Source organism: Thunnus albacares, chromosome 23 (assembly GCF_914725855.1).
Source record: "Thunnus albacares chromosome 23, fThuAlb1.1, whole genome shotgun sequence".
NCBI classification, from domain to species: domain Eukaryota; kingdom Metazoa; phylum Chordata; class Actinopteri; order Scombriformes; family Scombridae; genus Thunnus; species Thunnus albacares.
This window is the reverse complement of record NC_058128.1, coordinates 15053788-15070846: the sequence shown is the minus strand read 5'-3', so window position 1 is coordinate 15070846 and position 17059 is coordinate 15053788. Positions and strand designations below refer to the sequence as shown.

At 40.8% G+C, this 17059-nt stretch overlaps 1 protein-coding gene across 7 annotated transcripts in view; it reads left to right on the top strand.

Annotated features, from left to right (window-relative positions):
• foxp2 (forkhead box P2) overlaps positions 1-15986 on the top strand; it is a 104887-nt gene extending 88901 nt beyond the window's left edge. For 4 of the 7 annotated variants that reach the window (XM_044343304.1, XM_044343298.1, XM_044343299.1 and 1 more), the window contains 8 exons: positions 2685-2895; positions 3888-3991; positions 4192-4293; positions 6810-6931; positions 7243-7312; positions 8308-8615; positions 11378-11431; positions 13272-15986. In XM_044343304.1, coding sequence (XP_044199239.1) covers positions 2685-2895; positions 3888-3991; positions 4192-4293; positions 6810-6931; positions 7243-7312; positions 8308-8615; positions 11378-11431; positions 13272-13416 — 1116 coding nt within the window. In that variant the 3' untranslated portion in view covers positions 13417-15986. The remainder of the gene's footprint in view (positions 1-2684; positions 2896-3887; positions 3992-4191; positions 4294-6809; positions 6932-7242; positions 7313-8307; positions 8616-11377; positions 11432-13271) is intronic. The other 3 variants (XM_044343302.1, XM_044343305.1, XM_044343303.1) reach the window with 3 other exon arrangements.
• Positions 15987-17059: the final 1073 nt, after the last annotated feature.

The window sequence follows — 17059 nt, the reverse complement described above, 5'->3', positions numbered from 1 at the left end:
TGTGTGTATCCTCTGTTGTGGATTTCAGTGGCAGCATGGGTTTACAACCCTGTACGATAACAGGTGTAGGAATACAAACAACCCAACATTTGACAAATATGAAAAGTCTGAATGTATTAGCCTATCAGGAGCCCTATTTTTTCATTAGTGAAGCCCATGAACAGCCAATGCCAGGCAAATACAAGACACCAGTGCACTGTCTCCAGCATGACCCCATTTATTCTCTGAATTGCACTTCATTAAATGCTACCTTTTGGCCATGCCATGGATGGATGAGAATCAAAGTTAGCAAGGCTGCAAGTTCTGAATAATAAGATCTTTCTCTGTCTCTCTCCCTCTCTCTCTATCTCTCTCTCTCTTCTCCTTACCTCGAGTATGTATTCAGATGAGCAAGAGGTGACAAAGTGCTCACTCCTCCATCAGTTCGACTGTAATCAATTCTATTTTGCCAAAATGGGATTGCACGCCTGCAAACATGTCATGCTTTTCCCGCTGTCTTGTAGGTGAAAAGGCTGCGAAAAGGACATGAAATTATATTTTAACATTATAAATATACATGCTCATACACACTCTTGAACACATTTAGTTTGCATATTTCGAGATGTTTTTTTTCTGCCATACAGTATGTGAGTGTGTTTATCAAATTCCCCTTTGAGGAAAATATAGTTGATATTTCACAGTTCAGTGTCTGGTTTGGAAATGAGCAATCATACAAGATATTCAACTCACAGTCACACTGTTGTGACCTCACTCGCTGTGAATTACATGGAGATTTGCACATTATATACTCCCATGACTGCACAGCTGGTAGGGAAAATGAATTAATATTTACTTTCTAGGGGTCAAGTGTGTGTGGTGTGTGAGTCTGTCAAAAGAGAACTAAAAACAGTAGTTACAGGAAATGACTTTACACTTTGTCCTTGTATAATTAGTCGTTTTTGTTCAGACACATTTAAAAAACATTGTTTTGGGTAGATATTTCCGAGAATTAACCGTATATAAGCAATTAGACCCATTGATACAAATTCATATGAACAGTAGATGTATATAATTTCCGTCACCCTCCCAACTCTCATCCTCTATCTCCGTACTCAGTGGAAGCCTGTGTATGCAACTAGCCCTTGTCCCACCTCATCACTGTAGCAGCTCATTACAGCTAAGTGGGCATATAATTATCATCTGAAAACCCCCTACATCCGGCCAGAGTATCTCAAACTTGACATTTTATCGTATTTATCAACACATGCCACAAATGACTGCTGATACCTTCTCTTCGCCCTCGCCCCTCCATCGCTCAGCGCCTTCGGCCCCCCATTTCCCCTCCGTCTTTCAAGTCGGTTTTAATTCAAACTCTCACAACGGATGCATTCCACTTGTAGACTCACAATTAAGGCAATTTGGTTTGAATATGTAACGATGTCATTACCATTCCAGCTAAATTAGCGCAGAGACTAAAAGGTCAGTTAGGAAATTTCCAGTCGGTTAGAGCCTCTCACATGAGATTTGGGAAGCGAACGCGAAAAGTGGTGGAAAAGCCGGACGATTAGCGAGCACAGTCGGCATGCGTGCCAGAGGTAACTGACACTTCCTCGTCCCAAATGTTGAGGGAGAGGAAGAGACGAAGACAGTGAGTGTGTGCGGAGCCGCCTCGTGCTTCGAGAGACCGCCTAACATGTTAAATAACTGTCCGTGCGGTATTTTTACTTTTAAGTGCCCTGTCATTGTTACTTTGAGAAAGAACACAGACTGCATCAGGGGTGCTAAATGTACTGTAACTGTATGACTAATGAGGTGAATCTATATTTAAAGAAAATGATACTTGCTTCCTATTTACAGCAAAATCATTGATTTACTGATCAGATACTGATACTAGTTATCTTCTGCATACTTGTTTTTCTTAGCCAGGCTTCTCTTTCACACTGAAGCAGAGTACACCAGGAATTTTGCTGTTGGTGTGAATGAGTTCACAGAAATTATCCAGGTTCACAGACTGCTGGGCTTTGCTATGAAATGTGGGCCATGTCTGACTATAGTAATTATAGTGTTAAGATATTAAATTATAGCGACACTAATACATTAGATATTTGTTGTGCCTTCGCAGCCTTCAGTTCCTCTTGACCACAAACATGATTGTAGGCCACGACCAAAGTATGTCAATCAAATAAAGAAAACAAATCCTGTTGAGTTATAGTCGTCTTACGGTTAGCGAGCAGGGTGGGATGATATTTGTTGACTCGTTCACACCAACAGCAAACAAGAGCTTATACCAGCCATTTCTTAAGTGTGAAAGGATTGTGGGTGTCTGTAATGGGGGAGGTAGGGAAGGAGGGAGGGAAGAGGGAGGGAGTGATAAATACAGAGATAAAGAGAGATGGGGCTGGGATAACACGGAGGCTGATCGTTGGATAATCTTGAACAGCGTGCTCTAATTAGAATTCTTATGATACAATTTGGTGGTTGTAATTAGTGGAGATGGGCTGGCTCCTCTCCACGAGCCTTGTTAGTGGAAACACAGCTGTGTTAGAGAGGAGGAGAGCAGACACTCAGCTCTGTCGGAGAACCCACAAAATAATGCCTCTCTCTCTCTCTCTCTCTCTCCCTCTCCCTCCCCTCCTCCCTCCTACTTGTATGTCTGTCTGTCTTTTTCCCACCTGCCACCCGCGCTCCGTCTTCCTGCACCCCAGCTCAACTTGGTGTCCAGCGTCACCATGTCCAAGAACCTGCCCTCAGCATCGCCCCCCAACTTACCTCAGACACCCACCACGCCCACAGCACCTATCACACCCATGGCTGCCATGCCCCAGGTGCCATCAGTACTGGGCGGAGCAAACGTCCCCAGTATGGGAGCCATGCGCAGACGTCACTCTGACAAATACTCCATGCCTCTGTCGTCAGGTAGGACCAACTACTCAGCACTGCATGCAACACGGATACACAACTTCACTTTCAAGCAAATCTGTTCACAGTGTGTTAGATTAAATGTAAAAACATTGGGAAAAGTCAACATAGGGTGTTTGGATTCTGAGGAAAATTCACCCCCTCAGCTGCAGTTAAATGAGTCTGACCCTGACACACAGAGACACACTCACATTGATACATTTAAAGGTTTGGGGTATTAAATGTTCATCCAGCACACATTCTGATTCTGAACTGTACTGGTTTTCCCTTTTCTATCAAAATTAATCATTAGTTAAAATCAGAATTAGATGTGAGATACCTCAAACCTGGTACTGCACTATAAAGACTCATCCCATAATCGTGTTCTAACACTTTTTACACACACACAGACGTACACACAAAATCACACACACAGTGCACATGCATATATACACTGGCATAAACACATACATACACAGCCACAGAGGCTTGTTGGTCTTACAAATGTGAGATGTCTGGTGGGTTTATAAAAGCAAGCCTATGTTTAATCACTCTATATGTAAATAGACAAGAACTTCCTCTGTGCATAAATATTACATGAATGTTAATTAAGTTCAAATAATGGTGAAAAAAATACAATATTTATTACATTAAGACATTCCGTGTATTAAGCTTTGCATTTTAAACGGTCCGTCTTTGATGTTTATATTTACTCTCTCTGTGTTTAGTGTGAAGACACATAAATTATTCAACTTCACCATAACTAACTACACAGATCTCATTTTATGGATGTATTAGTGTTTAAGATCTCTCACGAGAGAGATTAATTAAAAATGCATTTTGTTAGACATGGAAAATGCTGATTTGATGTGCCCCCTCTAACCTCTCCCACCCACCCCCCACCCTCTTTTTTCTCCCCCCCACTCTCCTTTCTCTCTCCCCCCTTTTAATTTGATGAAACCTTGAGTAAATTCAATACCTAAAGGAATAAAATTTACCAATTATTTCAGGTGGTGACACAGTATTTATTTTTCCAGAGATCGCCCCAAACTACGAGTTTTATAAGAACGCAGATGTCAGACCGCCATTTACTTATGCAACCCTCATAAGACAGGTGAGTGGGAAATAAATTAACTTTGCCTGATTAGATTAAAATTAATTGCGGCATGAATCATGGCAGCTCTCTCTCCTCTCTTTCAATCCGTCGGTGTGTGTGTGTGTGTGTGTGCATGCGTGTGTGTGCGTGCGTATGTGTGTGTGTGTCAGTTACGTGGTCTCGTTAGTAAACCATTATTTGATGTCATCTCATTTCAGGCTATCATGGACTCTGCCGACATGCAGTTAACGCTTAATGAAATCTACAGCTGGTTCACACGCACGTTCGCCTACTTCAGACGCAATGCTGCAACTTGGAAGGTAACCTCGATGAACCCTGCGACTCCACCCCGCCCTGACCTTTCACTCCTCTTACAGTGAAGACTACACCTTCCTCTCACCGAAGTCAAAAACAAAAACCTGAGGAAAGCATATATTTACTCAGCAACGAGCAACTAGTACTCCTCTCCGCTTCTTTCTAACCTTTCTCTTGAATAGAGCCCATTCTCTCTCTTATTTATTTTTTCCGCTATTCCGCCTTTTCTGTTTGGAAATGACAGCTGAAAGAATTATTCTGCCTCAGATATCGTTTTTTAATTTGGTGCAATTAATAGCGGAGGCTTGGCATGGAGAGGAGAGGGCTCTGACGCACTAATTATACAGCAGCCACTCCATCATCAGCACCTTTTGTTAAGAGAGACACCCCTCCTCCTACTCCTGAAAACCACCTTCTCTTGCATATCATTGGTTAATTAGGAAGAAAGATGGCTGTTTGCCTGTTAACCAACTCTCAGTCGTGTGAAGGGGTTAGAGTCTAGGCCAAAGATGCGTGCGCATGCAAGCTCACATGTACACACACACAAACACATAAGCTGTGTCTAAGAGAGGGGTTAAGGGTGTGTTCATGTGGAACTAAAGCAAGGAGGAAAGTGAGAATTGGCCTGTCATGGAGGGAGCACTCTTTAATTACCCACACAAAAGAGCCCATTTGTATATCTGTCCCTACAACTTTATTGTCCTGTCTCCCTCCACAAAGATGGTAAAAAATGTCTTTCCTGCAGCACATGTTTTAACCCAAAGTGTGTCTGCCTGCTGATAAAGAAAGCCTCGCTAAGCGTCAGCGTCTGCAGTGTTTTATCCCGTGCCCCCTCCACATCATTCGTTAGCCGCCTTTAGCCTTTGTGGCTGCACAGAGGACTGGAGGGAAAACTCACCAGCCGCTCATCAGCATGCAAGACATGGCACAGCACTAGATTTAGCAAAGTGAATTAATTTGGATTTGGGATGCAAATGAGCACATGGGTGTGTGATCACCAATACAGGAGGGCATACAAAAAGATCTGTGCCCTTTTCCAGTTTGTTAGGTACAGTGCACACTGTGTTTTGCTGTGTAATAATGTTATGACAAGATATGTTCTCACAGCAGTTGTTACATTTGCAGCACAAACAACACAAACTACAATCATGCATATGTACCTTTCAAATGTTCTTTTTTTCTTTTGGCGTTCTTGAAAAAAAAAAAAGTTCCTCTGTTCCTGTGCTACAATAGCAATGATATCACAATGACATTAGAAATATCATGTCTCAGTGTCTCCCACCCCACACAATAACCATGGTGATCTATTTACATCTACAGCTCCACAATTCCCTTTGAAAGCATTAGTGGGATGATCAGCGATGGGCTTGTCATTTGATTAACAGAGAGAATTTGTTTAAAAAAAAAAAGAAAAGAAAAGAAAGAAATGAAAGGTAGTTTAATATCTCGACTTGGTCTCATCAGCTCAAAAGAGGGATCTACCCCCACACCCCAACCACCACCACCCACCCCACCCCACTTTTCCTCTCTCTCTCTTTTTCTCTCACCCAGAAGCTTATTAGTTCTAACTATATAGCATGCATAATAAAACTGCTCATTTGCTCATTAATATTAAAATTATCATATTCAGAGCCATGGGCATTAAGATCAATCAAATCCTGGGATTTTCAGGTCAGATGCGAGATCTGCTTATGAGTTTTTTTTTTTTCTATTTTTTCTGAATCCCTTTTTCTTAGAGAAAGAGCAGTACACACCAAGCTAAGGGAGATGATAAATATGAGAGGCAGGGATATTAAAGCCAAGGTTATTATTTGTAGAGTCTGATGCATGTTTTAATTATGGTCATATGGTCATATTAATATAAGAGGGCTTTTTTCCTATAGGTATTCTATATTTTGTAATTAATACAAACACCTTACTGGTTTATTTTATGAAATATATATCCTGTTTTAATTTAAAGACAGCTTTGATAATAAATTTAAAAGATAATTGTGTCATGTAAGCACGTATGTGACAGCACGTGGAGAATATTTGGACATATAGATGTCAGATACAGTTCAGCTTAATCCTCTGTGCTTGTTCACACACACACACACACACACACAATGACACACGGGCCTCCTGATGACTGTCTTTTTTCTTCCAATTCTGTCATCTTTAAAACGATGTGTCCATTAAGAGCAATGCTTTTCTGGAGCAGAAAGGGTTACTGACATCACCATTATCAAGGCCGGCATTACCACTTCTGTCACCACCATAAGCCATTCGCTATGCTGATTACCTCCTTTTAGCCTACTTACTCTGATTGATATGTACTGTGTGCAGGACTTGTAAGAGCATTCGCTTTCACTCAATTTTTACTAATTAAATCAATGGTGCGTGAATGTTAAGAATTTCTTCAAAATGTAAGAAAAAAATCAATTTCCAAGCCTTCAGTTTTTTTTTTTTTTCTTGATGGATAATGAATGAATGCGATTCGTTTTACCTCATCCCCTGACCTGTGTGTCATCGCTCTCTGCAGAACGCCGTCCGCCACAACCTCAGTCTGCACAAGTGCTTTGTGCGCGTGGAGAACGTGAAAGGGGCCGTGTGGACGGTAGATGAGGTGGAGTACCAGAAACGCAGGTCGCAGAAGATCACAGGGTACGAATTCTGTCACCTCTCCTTAGATCTAGATCTGAAGGTCAATGACATCTAGAAGATCATAGAAAATCAGAGGGCCCGAATTCTGTCCTCCTCTCTGAGACACACTTCCTCTGTCTCTTTTTATCTGTCTATGCCTTTTGCTCTCTTTGTTTATATAGACTCTTATTCTCTCCGCTATGACACATGTGAAAATTATATTTAAACAATCTCCAGTGTGTGCATACTGTGTGTGTGTATTCATTCATTTTTACACTGAGAATTAATTTCGGTTTCTTTCTTTTTTCTCTGTTTCTTTATAACGCATTCAGAAGCCCATCTCTTGTCAAGAACCTGCCCTCCAGTCTTGGCTATGGAACTGCACTAAACGCCAGCTTACAGGTATGAACCAGAGCACCAGCACCTCACCAGCTGTCTGTTTATTTGACTGACAGGCAGGACTGCTGCCTGCCTGACTGATCAATTGAGTGGCTGAATGAGTGAGATTGCTGTGTACAGTATTAGTACTCAAACTCATGTGAGCAAGCAAGTTTTTTTTTTTTTTTTGTACCCTCAGGTTTCTGTCCATTTCTCTGCTTGTGTGTTTCTGTATCTCTCCTCTCACATCTTCCTCTCTCTCTCTCTCTCTCTCTCTTTTTCTCTCCTTTACTCCATCAGACTCAGAAGGCCACCCTGTGGTCGAATCTGGAAGCAACTCTTCCTCTTTCTTTACGTTCTTTTTTCCTCCTTTCAGCTGTGGCAGCCACCCTAGATTGATAGCGGCATGTGCAAATGCAAGGGCATGTGCATTAATATTTATCTAAGCTGTCATAAATGATTTGGCTTCATAGTGTACGCCAGCGAGGTGCTCATGGCAAAAACTTTAAAAATTTAATCACTGTATATAACTTTAATGCGAAGCAGGCGAAAGTGTCAGGAGTTTTTATTATTTTGAGGTAAAGTTTTGGGGGGACTTTTTTTAATAGCCACACACCACACAAGGGCATATGAATGGCAGCTGGGGGGAGATAGTTGTCAGCAAGGTGTCATGAGGGGAAAAATAGCCTCCAACTGAATGAAAAAAGCTTTAGACTGAGGCAACTGTATTTTAATAATTACTGTGTTAAATCTTTGAGTAAACTTCATTGACATCCATTTCTTACCTGCCTCTTGTATCACTATTTATCCTGCTCCCTCTCCCTCCATGCACCTTACCTCCCTCTTACCCTTTTTCTTGAACTTCAAGATCATGTTCTCTTATCTCCCCCCCCCACCTCCATCTTCATTGAACCCTTATCTCAATCTCCAATTGTCCCCCTACCTCCCTCTCACCCGCAACCATCCACTTTAACCTCTTTAATCTCTAAATATTCTTCCTCTGTCTCCCTTTCCTGCAGGCTGCCCTGGCAGAGACCTCCCTGCCTTTGCTGGGGACTCCTGGCCTCATGAACAGCAGCTCCGCGGGTCCGATGGGAGGCAGCTGCCACGGCCTCCTCGGCGGAGACCCATCCGGACTGATGGGCGGAAGTCCACCCAGACTGTTGGGCGGGAGCCCGCCAGGACTGCTGGGTGGCAGCCCCCCAGGTACGCTGAGCGGCAGCCCCCCCACCCTGTTGCAGTCCGCCCATGAGGAGCTCAACGGCTCACTTGATCACCTGGACACCAACGGACACAGCAGCCCCGGATACTCCCCACCAGTACACATGTAAGTTCCTGCAGACAGAAGAATTCCTCCCTGCAGCTGAATCATTCTGCATTCATGTGTGTGTACTCTATGCACAGTTTTTATTCAGTTCATTTTTATTATTTTTAGTAATACAAAAATCTAAGTGAAAAGTGAGTAGTAAGTGATTTTTAAAAATACCATTTGTAGCTTAAACATTTACTTGTAGTTTAAACATTAATAATTCTTTGAAGGAACTCCATTTTTCTCTTTACTCTGTATTACAAGAAGCTATCTTTTTTACAAGAGGACATCATTTATTATAACAATATGGTGAACAGTGTTTTCTTGCAGCAGGAAACACACAAAATCTGATTGAAAGCCTTTTAAATTGATCTCCTTTAAAAAAAAAAAATCTGTTCTTCATTTTTAATATCAGTAAAAATGATGCCTTAATAATAATAATACACGCAAATTGATCTGCATTAAAAGTGGCCAGTGGGTCAAAGGGGTCCCCTAACCCGAACCCCAGAGACTCTATTACACTCACTGCACTGCAGTATTTGCGAGACACAGACTCACACATCACACATTTTTATGAGTACCTATCTGAGACTGTAAGAACATGCTGAACCATCCACCTACACTGACTGCACTCGATGTCCTTATGCCCTTTGTTAGTTTAATTGCCTGATATTTAACCCACAGTACCAGTATTTTCCTCAGTTTGCCATGACCTGAGGGCAAGGTTCAATTTACACCATGTATTGTATCATAAGCAGACTTTTTTTTTTTCCTTCCTGTCTCTCTGCTGTGGTAATTTCAATGACACTGTGCTTATACAGTACCTGACATTTTGGATAACAGTTAGTTCTAGTCTATAAATAGATTCTATTACACATTTGTCTTTAATTACAGCACTGTCTGCATTATAGGGGTTTAGCTGCTATATTTTATGCAAGACTGTTCCTATTAATATTTAGCAGCTGTAGCATTAATTACTCTAAAAATCTCTCCCTTTCCCATCTCTGTTTTAATGGAGCTGAGAGAGAAAGAGAGCGTTTTTAAAAATTGATCTCATGTGAGTTTCAGGAATGTCTGAGACAAAATGTGCTCCACCTGAGCCAGTGATGTCACACAGGTCTCTCTGAATCACACACACACACACACATATTCTGAGACAAACACACAGATATTACACATTAATGATAAGCAACCCACTGTCCATCAGTGCCCATGTTGCAAAGTCAGCCGACATTAGCTAACCACTTCTGTAATGGAGAAAGGATGCACTATGGCTCCATGCGTCTCTCTGAGTGTATCTCAGAGAAGAGAAAAGTCTTAGGTTAATACTACCAGACGTCTGTACAGTACGTTAATCTATTTGGACGTGTTTACCCCTCTCTGAAATGGGGTGTTAAGTGGAGCAAATCTGCCCCACTGTAGACAGAATCCCAGTGTTACCACTCCCCCAGGTCATTTAACTTTTAATAACAGGACAGCACTGACTTTCTCTTTCTTTCTTGCTTTCTTTTCTCTCACTCTCTCTGGCTACGCTGCCTTGACACTGACATGAGTGGCTTTTGAAGATGAGATGCATCCATCCCTTTCTCCCTCTCTCTCCCTCCCACCCCGCCATCCCCGCCTGCCTTTACATAGCCACGACAACCTCAAAATGGAAGAAATGTGTCATGACTGGCTTTTCCAGGATGTGTTTAAATAATGGAGTGGCTTGTAGCACTAAACTAAATAGTACATCACCTTAAAGGCCTTTCTCAGGAGAGGACTCCTCAGCACAACCAAGTAAATCCAACAATTAGACAAACCTCTCCTTCCCCTCAACGTCTAAGGGTTAATGCTAGCTGCTTAACCACAAACCAGATAGCCCCAGGCCATGCTGGGTGTGTGTGTGTGTGTGTGTGTGCACATGTGTGTATGCATGTGCATTACACCCCTGTACACCCTAAGGGGTGTGCTTAAAAGAAGTAGTACTGTACACCAGAAAGGCTTAAAAAACTGCAACTGTATAATTATAGTTTTAAACTTGAGCAAATTCACTCAAAATAAAAACATCCAGAGTAGAATATGTATGCGAGTGACCGTCCACATAAATACAATCAATTTATTTTCTGTGTCTGATGCTGTCACATCTAATTGTGTGGTGACCACCCCTGTTTGGTGTTAGTTAATGAATCATAGTGAGATGTTATGAATGTCTTTGATTGTCCCCCCCAGTCCTCACCCCTGCCTTCGCTTCCCCCACCTGCTCTCCCTCCCTCCCTCCCTCCCTTCCTCCCCCCCACACCACCTCTCCTGTCCCCCAACCTACCATTAGGCCTGTGGACTAATGACCTTATTTGCATCTCTGACATACCTCTGCATGATTGCTGGTGCTAATCTTCAATTGATGTGAGAGCAGGCATCTCGAGAGCACACACACACACACACACACACACACACACACACACACACATACACACAAAGCACCACATATTTATTACACCGCAAAGTCCAGCGTTTACTCCTGAGTGACTCAATAATGGCAGCTAGCCATTAAGTACTAAATGGCTCATCCACATATTTTAATAAAGTGTCAGAAAGCTCAGGCCTGTGAATACGGTCCTGCATATTTTTCATCAAAGCCACACAAACACCTAATGAGCTGCATATTAAAAGCACATGAGAAGAGACGAGATACGTCTCACATTCAGTTCTGCCTATTGATCAATGTGATGCATTCAAGTGCAGACTGATTATCGTTTTTAAGCGATGTCGACTAAAAGATGGTTTGGATTTTTTTTTAGACAACCCAGCTGTGACAACATTGTGCAAGTTTTGTTTCCATTTCACAAAATGAGGTATGCATTCTTGTTATGTATTGAAGGGTTTGGTTTGTGTGGATTTAGAGCTGCAATTAATGATTATTTTCATTATAGATTAATCTGTTTATTTTATTTCTGTAAAATGCTAAAAAGAAAAACAGAGAAAAATACCCATCAGAAGTTTAGTGATAGATATCGCAGATTGATGTTTCAACTTGTTCAACCAACAGTCCAAAAGCGAAAACAAATTCAAGCTAAAATGATTAAAAGCAGGAAATCCTCACATCTTATTTGACTATTCTGTAAAACCATCTCAGGCCTATACAGTAAGCATCTATAAGGATTTCTACAACTAACATTAAACATTTAAATGAACATGATCTAATTTTACTGTATTCACAACACTAACAAAACACATTTTTACAAATCAAAATTGACACAGAATTTTTTTTTTTTTTTTTTTAAATGACCCTTTTCATTCCATATTCAGAGTTTGTGTTTTTCTGTTTCTGTTACCTCTGGCTGCGGTGTGTTTTTTTTTTTTCTTGGCTCTGACTGCTTCCATGAATCTGAGGGCAGAAACAGAAATATTCATCGCTCCGCTAGCATCCTGCTAAGATCAGCCTCCTCTCCTCATCCCACCACAGCAGAATATTAATTTACAGTATTTGGCTCTGAATATTAAAGTCATCTGTACCTTTTAAAATTCTTTTCAAATTCAATGCCCCCCCCCCACTCCCCACCCCACCCCACTTCACCCACCCTTGCCACTGATGAAGGCAACCCAGGAGAGAGGCTATGAGACGCGTCCTAACGTACTACTACTTGATAAGTCTCCCTCTCTCTCCCCACTCTCCTTTTTCAAAGTCTATGGGGATTTTCTGATGCATCCGATGTGTCAGAAATAATTAGGTTTTGTCAGATTTATCATTGTGGCACAAACCCCTCTCCCTGACTAGGGCCCCAGATCATGTTATGCCTTGTTTGTGTGTGACAGCATTATTATTCTTGTTAGTCGCCCAACACTTCTTTTTTTTTCCTTTCCGCCCACTCCTCTGTTGTTCTGAAGGGAGAGGCGTCCTGCTCACAGCACTGCTGCTTTCTGCCCAGCGCTTATTGACAGTGGCTAAAGATATTCATCCATTTAGAGTTAAAAACATGTATCATGGTGTCCGAGCGAACTGCCGGGGCTGAAGTTGATTAATGGCAGAACCTAGCTGCCGGTTTTTCCTCTTGAGGAGCGACATGCACAGCCCCTGCATATTAACGAGTGGCTGCGCTTTCTATTAACTAGATAAAAAAGCCTCTCCTCTGCCTTTGCTCCAGGGGGCTTAGGGATGAGAAATTCTCCATTATTTATCATGTGGCCTGTTTTTTTCCCCCCTTTTTCCTTTTTCATGTATTTCAACCTGGTGTCATCAGTAAACTTTTAAATGCCAAACATGTCTGAAACATCACAGCTTATCGGCCTTACAGGGGCCATGTTTTTCATGCAATTTTCATGCGCTTACTTACAGTAGACGTGAGGCATCATGTCGAATTAGCGTCTCGCAAACAACATGGTTGTTACTTCTTACTAGATAATGCATGTAATGGCATCTCTTTTTTTTGATGCAACAAAATATTTATCTGTTAGCTGAACAACACATTGTGTGTTCTACGTGCAGTAAAGGGAATAAATAACCAGAAAGCTTATGTCTCTTTATCATATAAATATAGTAGTAGTAAATTGCATTGCTACATTTTTCTCTCTGTCTTTTATACTTTCAGTTGTTTTCCAATTACCGTAAAATTTGCATGTAACAGAATTAAGTCAGAATTTGTCATAAAACCTAAAAAAAACCTCAAATTTATTGCCACTGTGATTGTGTCGTAGGCCACCAGTTCACGTGAAGGAGGAGCCACTTAACATGGATGACGACGACTGTCCGATGTCACTGGTGACGACAGCCAATCACAGTCCAGAGCTGGACGATGACCGGGAGCTGGAGGAAGGGAACTTATCAGAAGACCTGGAGTGACTAGGACACCGTTTTTGGTCGACGTATCCCTTCATCCAGCCGCACTGTTTCTCTCACACAGACCTCCTGCAAGACTAGAAACCACTCCACAGTCCAAGCAACCACAGCTGACTCTCTTTGTCTCTCTCACCACTGGGACTATTTATTGAGCATGCATCCGGATGGAGACTGGTCCAAAGGAACTCTTTGATGCAGCCCTTTGGGATCCCCAAACATGACAGGCATGGGATGTCTGATTAAAAAATTAAACTCTTTGAGACATATTTCATTAGAGATGGCGTGGCCACATACAGTACAAGGATGATGGACTCATGGATGGGGGAAAAAAACACGAAACAAATGAGCAAATCATGTTCCGTTGAAAGCTAGCGGCCTCATATACTGCCAAAAAGGAAGACGTTTTATGTTTGTGAATAATCCAACCCACAGTAGTTGTTAATGTCTAGAGACAATTGCTGGTTCAATTCAAGTTGTTGCTCTGTTTTCATTTGCACAGGAGTAGTATCAGAAATTTGTGTCACTGCCTGTATGTTGCTATTATTAAGAAAAACCAGTATATTATTTTCAGCTTTCTTTTTTACCATCGTTAATTTCAAGATATGATTTTAGACACCACCAACTGTAAATGCCATTCCCTGAATCGCACCAGTAACGGAACTGCGGTACCAAGACTGTTGTTGCAGCTGTCCAAAAAAAAAGAAAAAAAAAAAGGAAAAAAAAGTTGGCTTCCAGTCTATTATCTGTTTGTGATTAAAAGTAAAAAAAAAACTGGAAATTAAGTTGGGGAAAAAAAATGAATTGTTTGTGTAAAGCACCATTTACAAAAACGAATGCATTTCTGCATAATTTTCCTCTCGCTGTTCTCCTTACCTCCTTGTTCTAAAGCTTTGTCTACCTGCAAACAGTCACAGGCAACAGCTAGAAACCAAAGCCAACACTAGCAATGGCCAATAGCTTATAGACAGAAGCCACCAAACTCCTCTTGGTCCGCCTTCTGTGACTTTAAACTAGTACAAAGAGAAGCTTTCGTTCCGCAAACTACCTTCGAATAACCTCTGGGATTGTTTCATTTAGCCCTATACAAAGATGATCACGAGAAAGAGAGAGGGGGAAATAAATGTGATGTGTAATTTGATTACTCATAGAACGTCCACTTTGGAGATTTTCTGCCAGGCATACTGTAGGTAAAAGGTAATGTGATATTTGAACTGCAGGCATTTTTGTGCTGGTGATTTGACTGGTAGAGAGCAGCTAACTTGTAAAAGTGGATCATGACCAAAACAAAGCATTTGTATATTCAATGGAAGTGCAGAATCATTGTGTTGTTGTGAAATTTATTTTAATTAGATTTTTTTTAAAAACTTTTTGTTATGCATTACACATCAAATCATTGTTTTTATTTTTACATTTGTTTTCTAACCTGGTGAATATGTAATGTTCTAAGTGGGACTGTCAAAATAATGTCACGTCTTATTTCCGTGGCGGTTTTTGTTCCGAGCCGCGTCGAAACCGAAACTGAAAACATCGCTAACCAAACATGAAAAATATCTAGTGAAGCCAAATAAGTCATAATTTCAAGTTGATATGAAATGATGTGGCTTGGTTACCATGTAAAAGCAAATAATAATAGCCATTGCAGAAGAGGATATCTAAGGTGAAAGGTAAACCTTTTCTAGGTGATATTTGCTTTAAACTTGTCATCAAATACTCATTGTGTGGTTCATAGCTTCTGAACTATATAGACACAACTGGTGTTAGCAAAGGAGATAACGTCTCTGTTGCACCAGTGTATTCTGTATAGGTAGCCAGCTTTTTATAACACACTCGGTATTTATAGAGATTAAAGAGAAGTAGTTATTGTGGAGACTATGTCCCATTCCTTTAAGCTAATGTCATCTAGAAAAGTGTTGTTGCTTTAATGGTCATTTCTGTTTTCAGTAAACCAAAGTTACACAAAATTCTGCCTCCTCTTGTATGGGATAAAGAAATGCTAAAACAACCACATACACCCTGTCAGAGACTAGCAGACATGCGCGTGAACACACACACAGACCCCGAGCTTTTGGTCTGCCAACTTTCTTGTTTCGGTTTAAATCTCCAGCTGCAGAAAATGTATGCTGTCAAAGAACCGACTAATGGCTTTTGTATTGTGCTGTAACGAGCAACGCGTCTGCCCGCTTTGACCAAAATGGAAACACACTGTGCATATGTTGTTTTCAAGTGTTGAGCCAAGCCAAGAAATTGGCTGTAAGAGCTTAACACGCAGACACGTGCAGTACTGTACAAACACACAGCATGTAAAATACACACTAGAACACACACACACACACACACACACACACACACACACATGCCAGTTCCACGTCAAGAGGGTACTGGGCCCAGGAACAAAGCTTATCCCTTCAATACTTAGCTGGAGTCAGCAAAACGACTTGAAGACGACGTTCTTAATAATCTTATCACACCAAATAAAAAGGACGCCGCGTCTTTCAAAAAAAAAAAAAAAAAAAAAGGGTTCTCCCACTTACCCAAAAAGGCTTTCTAAAAGCTTCTACCTCTGCACAACAAATTCAGAACAATTATGACAGATTGCACGAGTTATTAGAATGCCACAAGAGCTGTTACACTTTACTACGCTTGTCTCATAGGACGTGGCTCAAACCAACGTTTACATTCCCTGCGTCAAGATATGGAAGATTTGCATTGTAATAGGTTGTCCTCAAACATTTGTAGAATGATAATGTATAGATTACCTGTAAGGGAATATTGTGTTTTAAAAATGCATGTCTAAAAATCATTTGGTGGACTGGAAACAAGAACTAATAAAAAGAATATAATAAAAATCATCGGGACGATGGCCTAAATATACGTACAATGCATCGGAGTGCATTACCTCAGATATACTGTTTTGGGAGGGATAAAACCTGTCAGCCACAGAATGCATATTACCTGTAGATTTGCATGGGTTTTGTATAAATTAAGTAAAAAAATGTCTAAAATAGTTGCTTGCACATAATACCAGAAAGACCTCCAGAACTGCGATCTGCTCCTCCACTAGATTTTAGGATTGTCTGGATTTTCTGGGTTGATTTTGTCTGTATTTTGATAACTGTGCATACTTATGTAAAAAAATGTTGGTGGACCCATAAATTTACCAGACTTTTTTCTAAGAGGAAAAAAAAATCTCAGTGTTTCTTTTCTGACTTACCTGAATTTTTACTGTTTCTCTCTCATTGCTCGCTAAGAATAGCAAACCTGCTTTTTCTGCATCTGCTTTGCGTAGCTGTAAGGCTTAACCTAATGTGTGTATTTATTGCTTGTACCTCTGTGCATACTTTATGAAGCATTATGTCTGGCAGTTGAGTCATGTATCCTTTCTACTGCTATCCTTCTCTAATAATTGGGAATATGATCCCCCTATGTATACAGTAAATTGGGACTGTAGCAAACATATGTTTATGTAATTGGTGAAAACTTTTTTTTTTTTTTTGGTTTGATTTCCTTTTTGATCGAGATTCAACTACTTTTTTTGATACTTTTCATTACTGTGTACTGTGTCCATACGTTAAAGGTTCTCTGACATTAGAAGGTCATGGTTGAGAATTGTAACAGACGTTATTATTTTCTGTATTCATGGCATTTC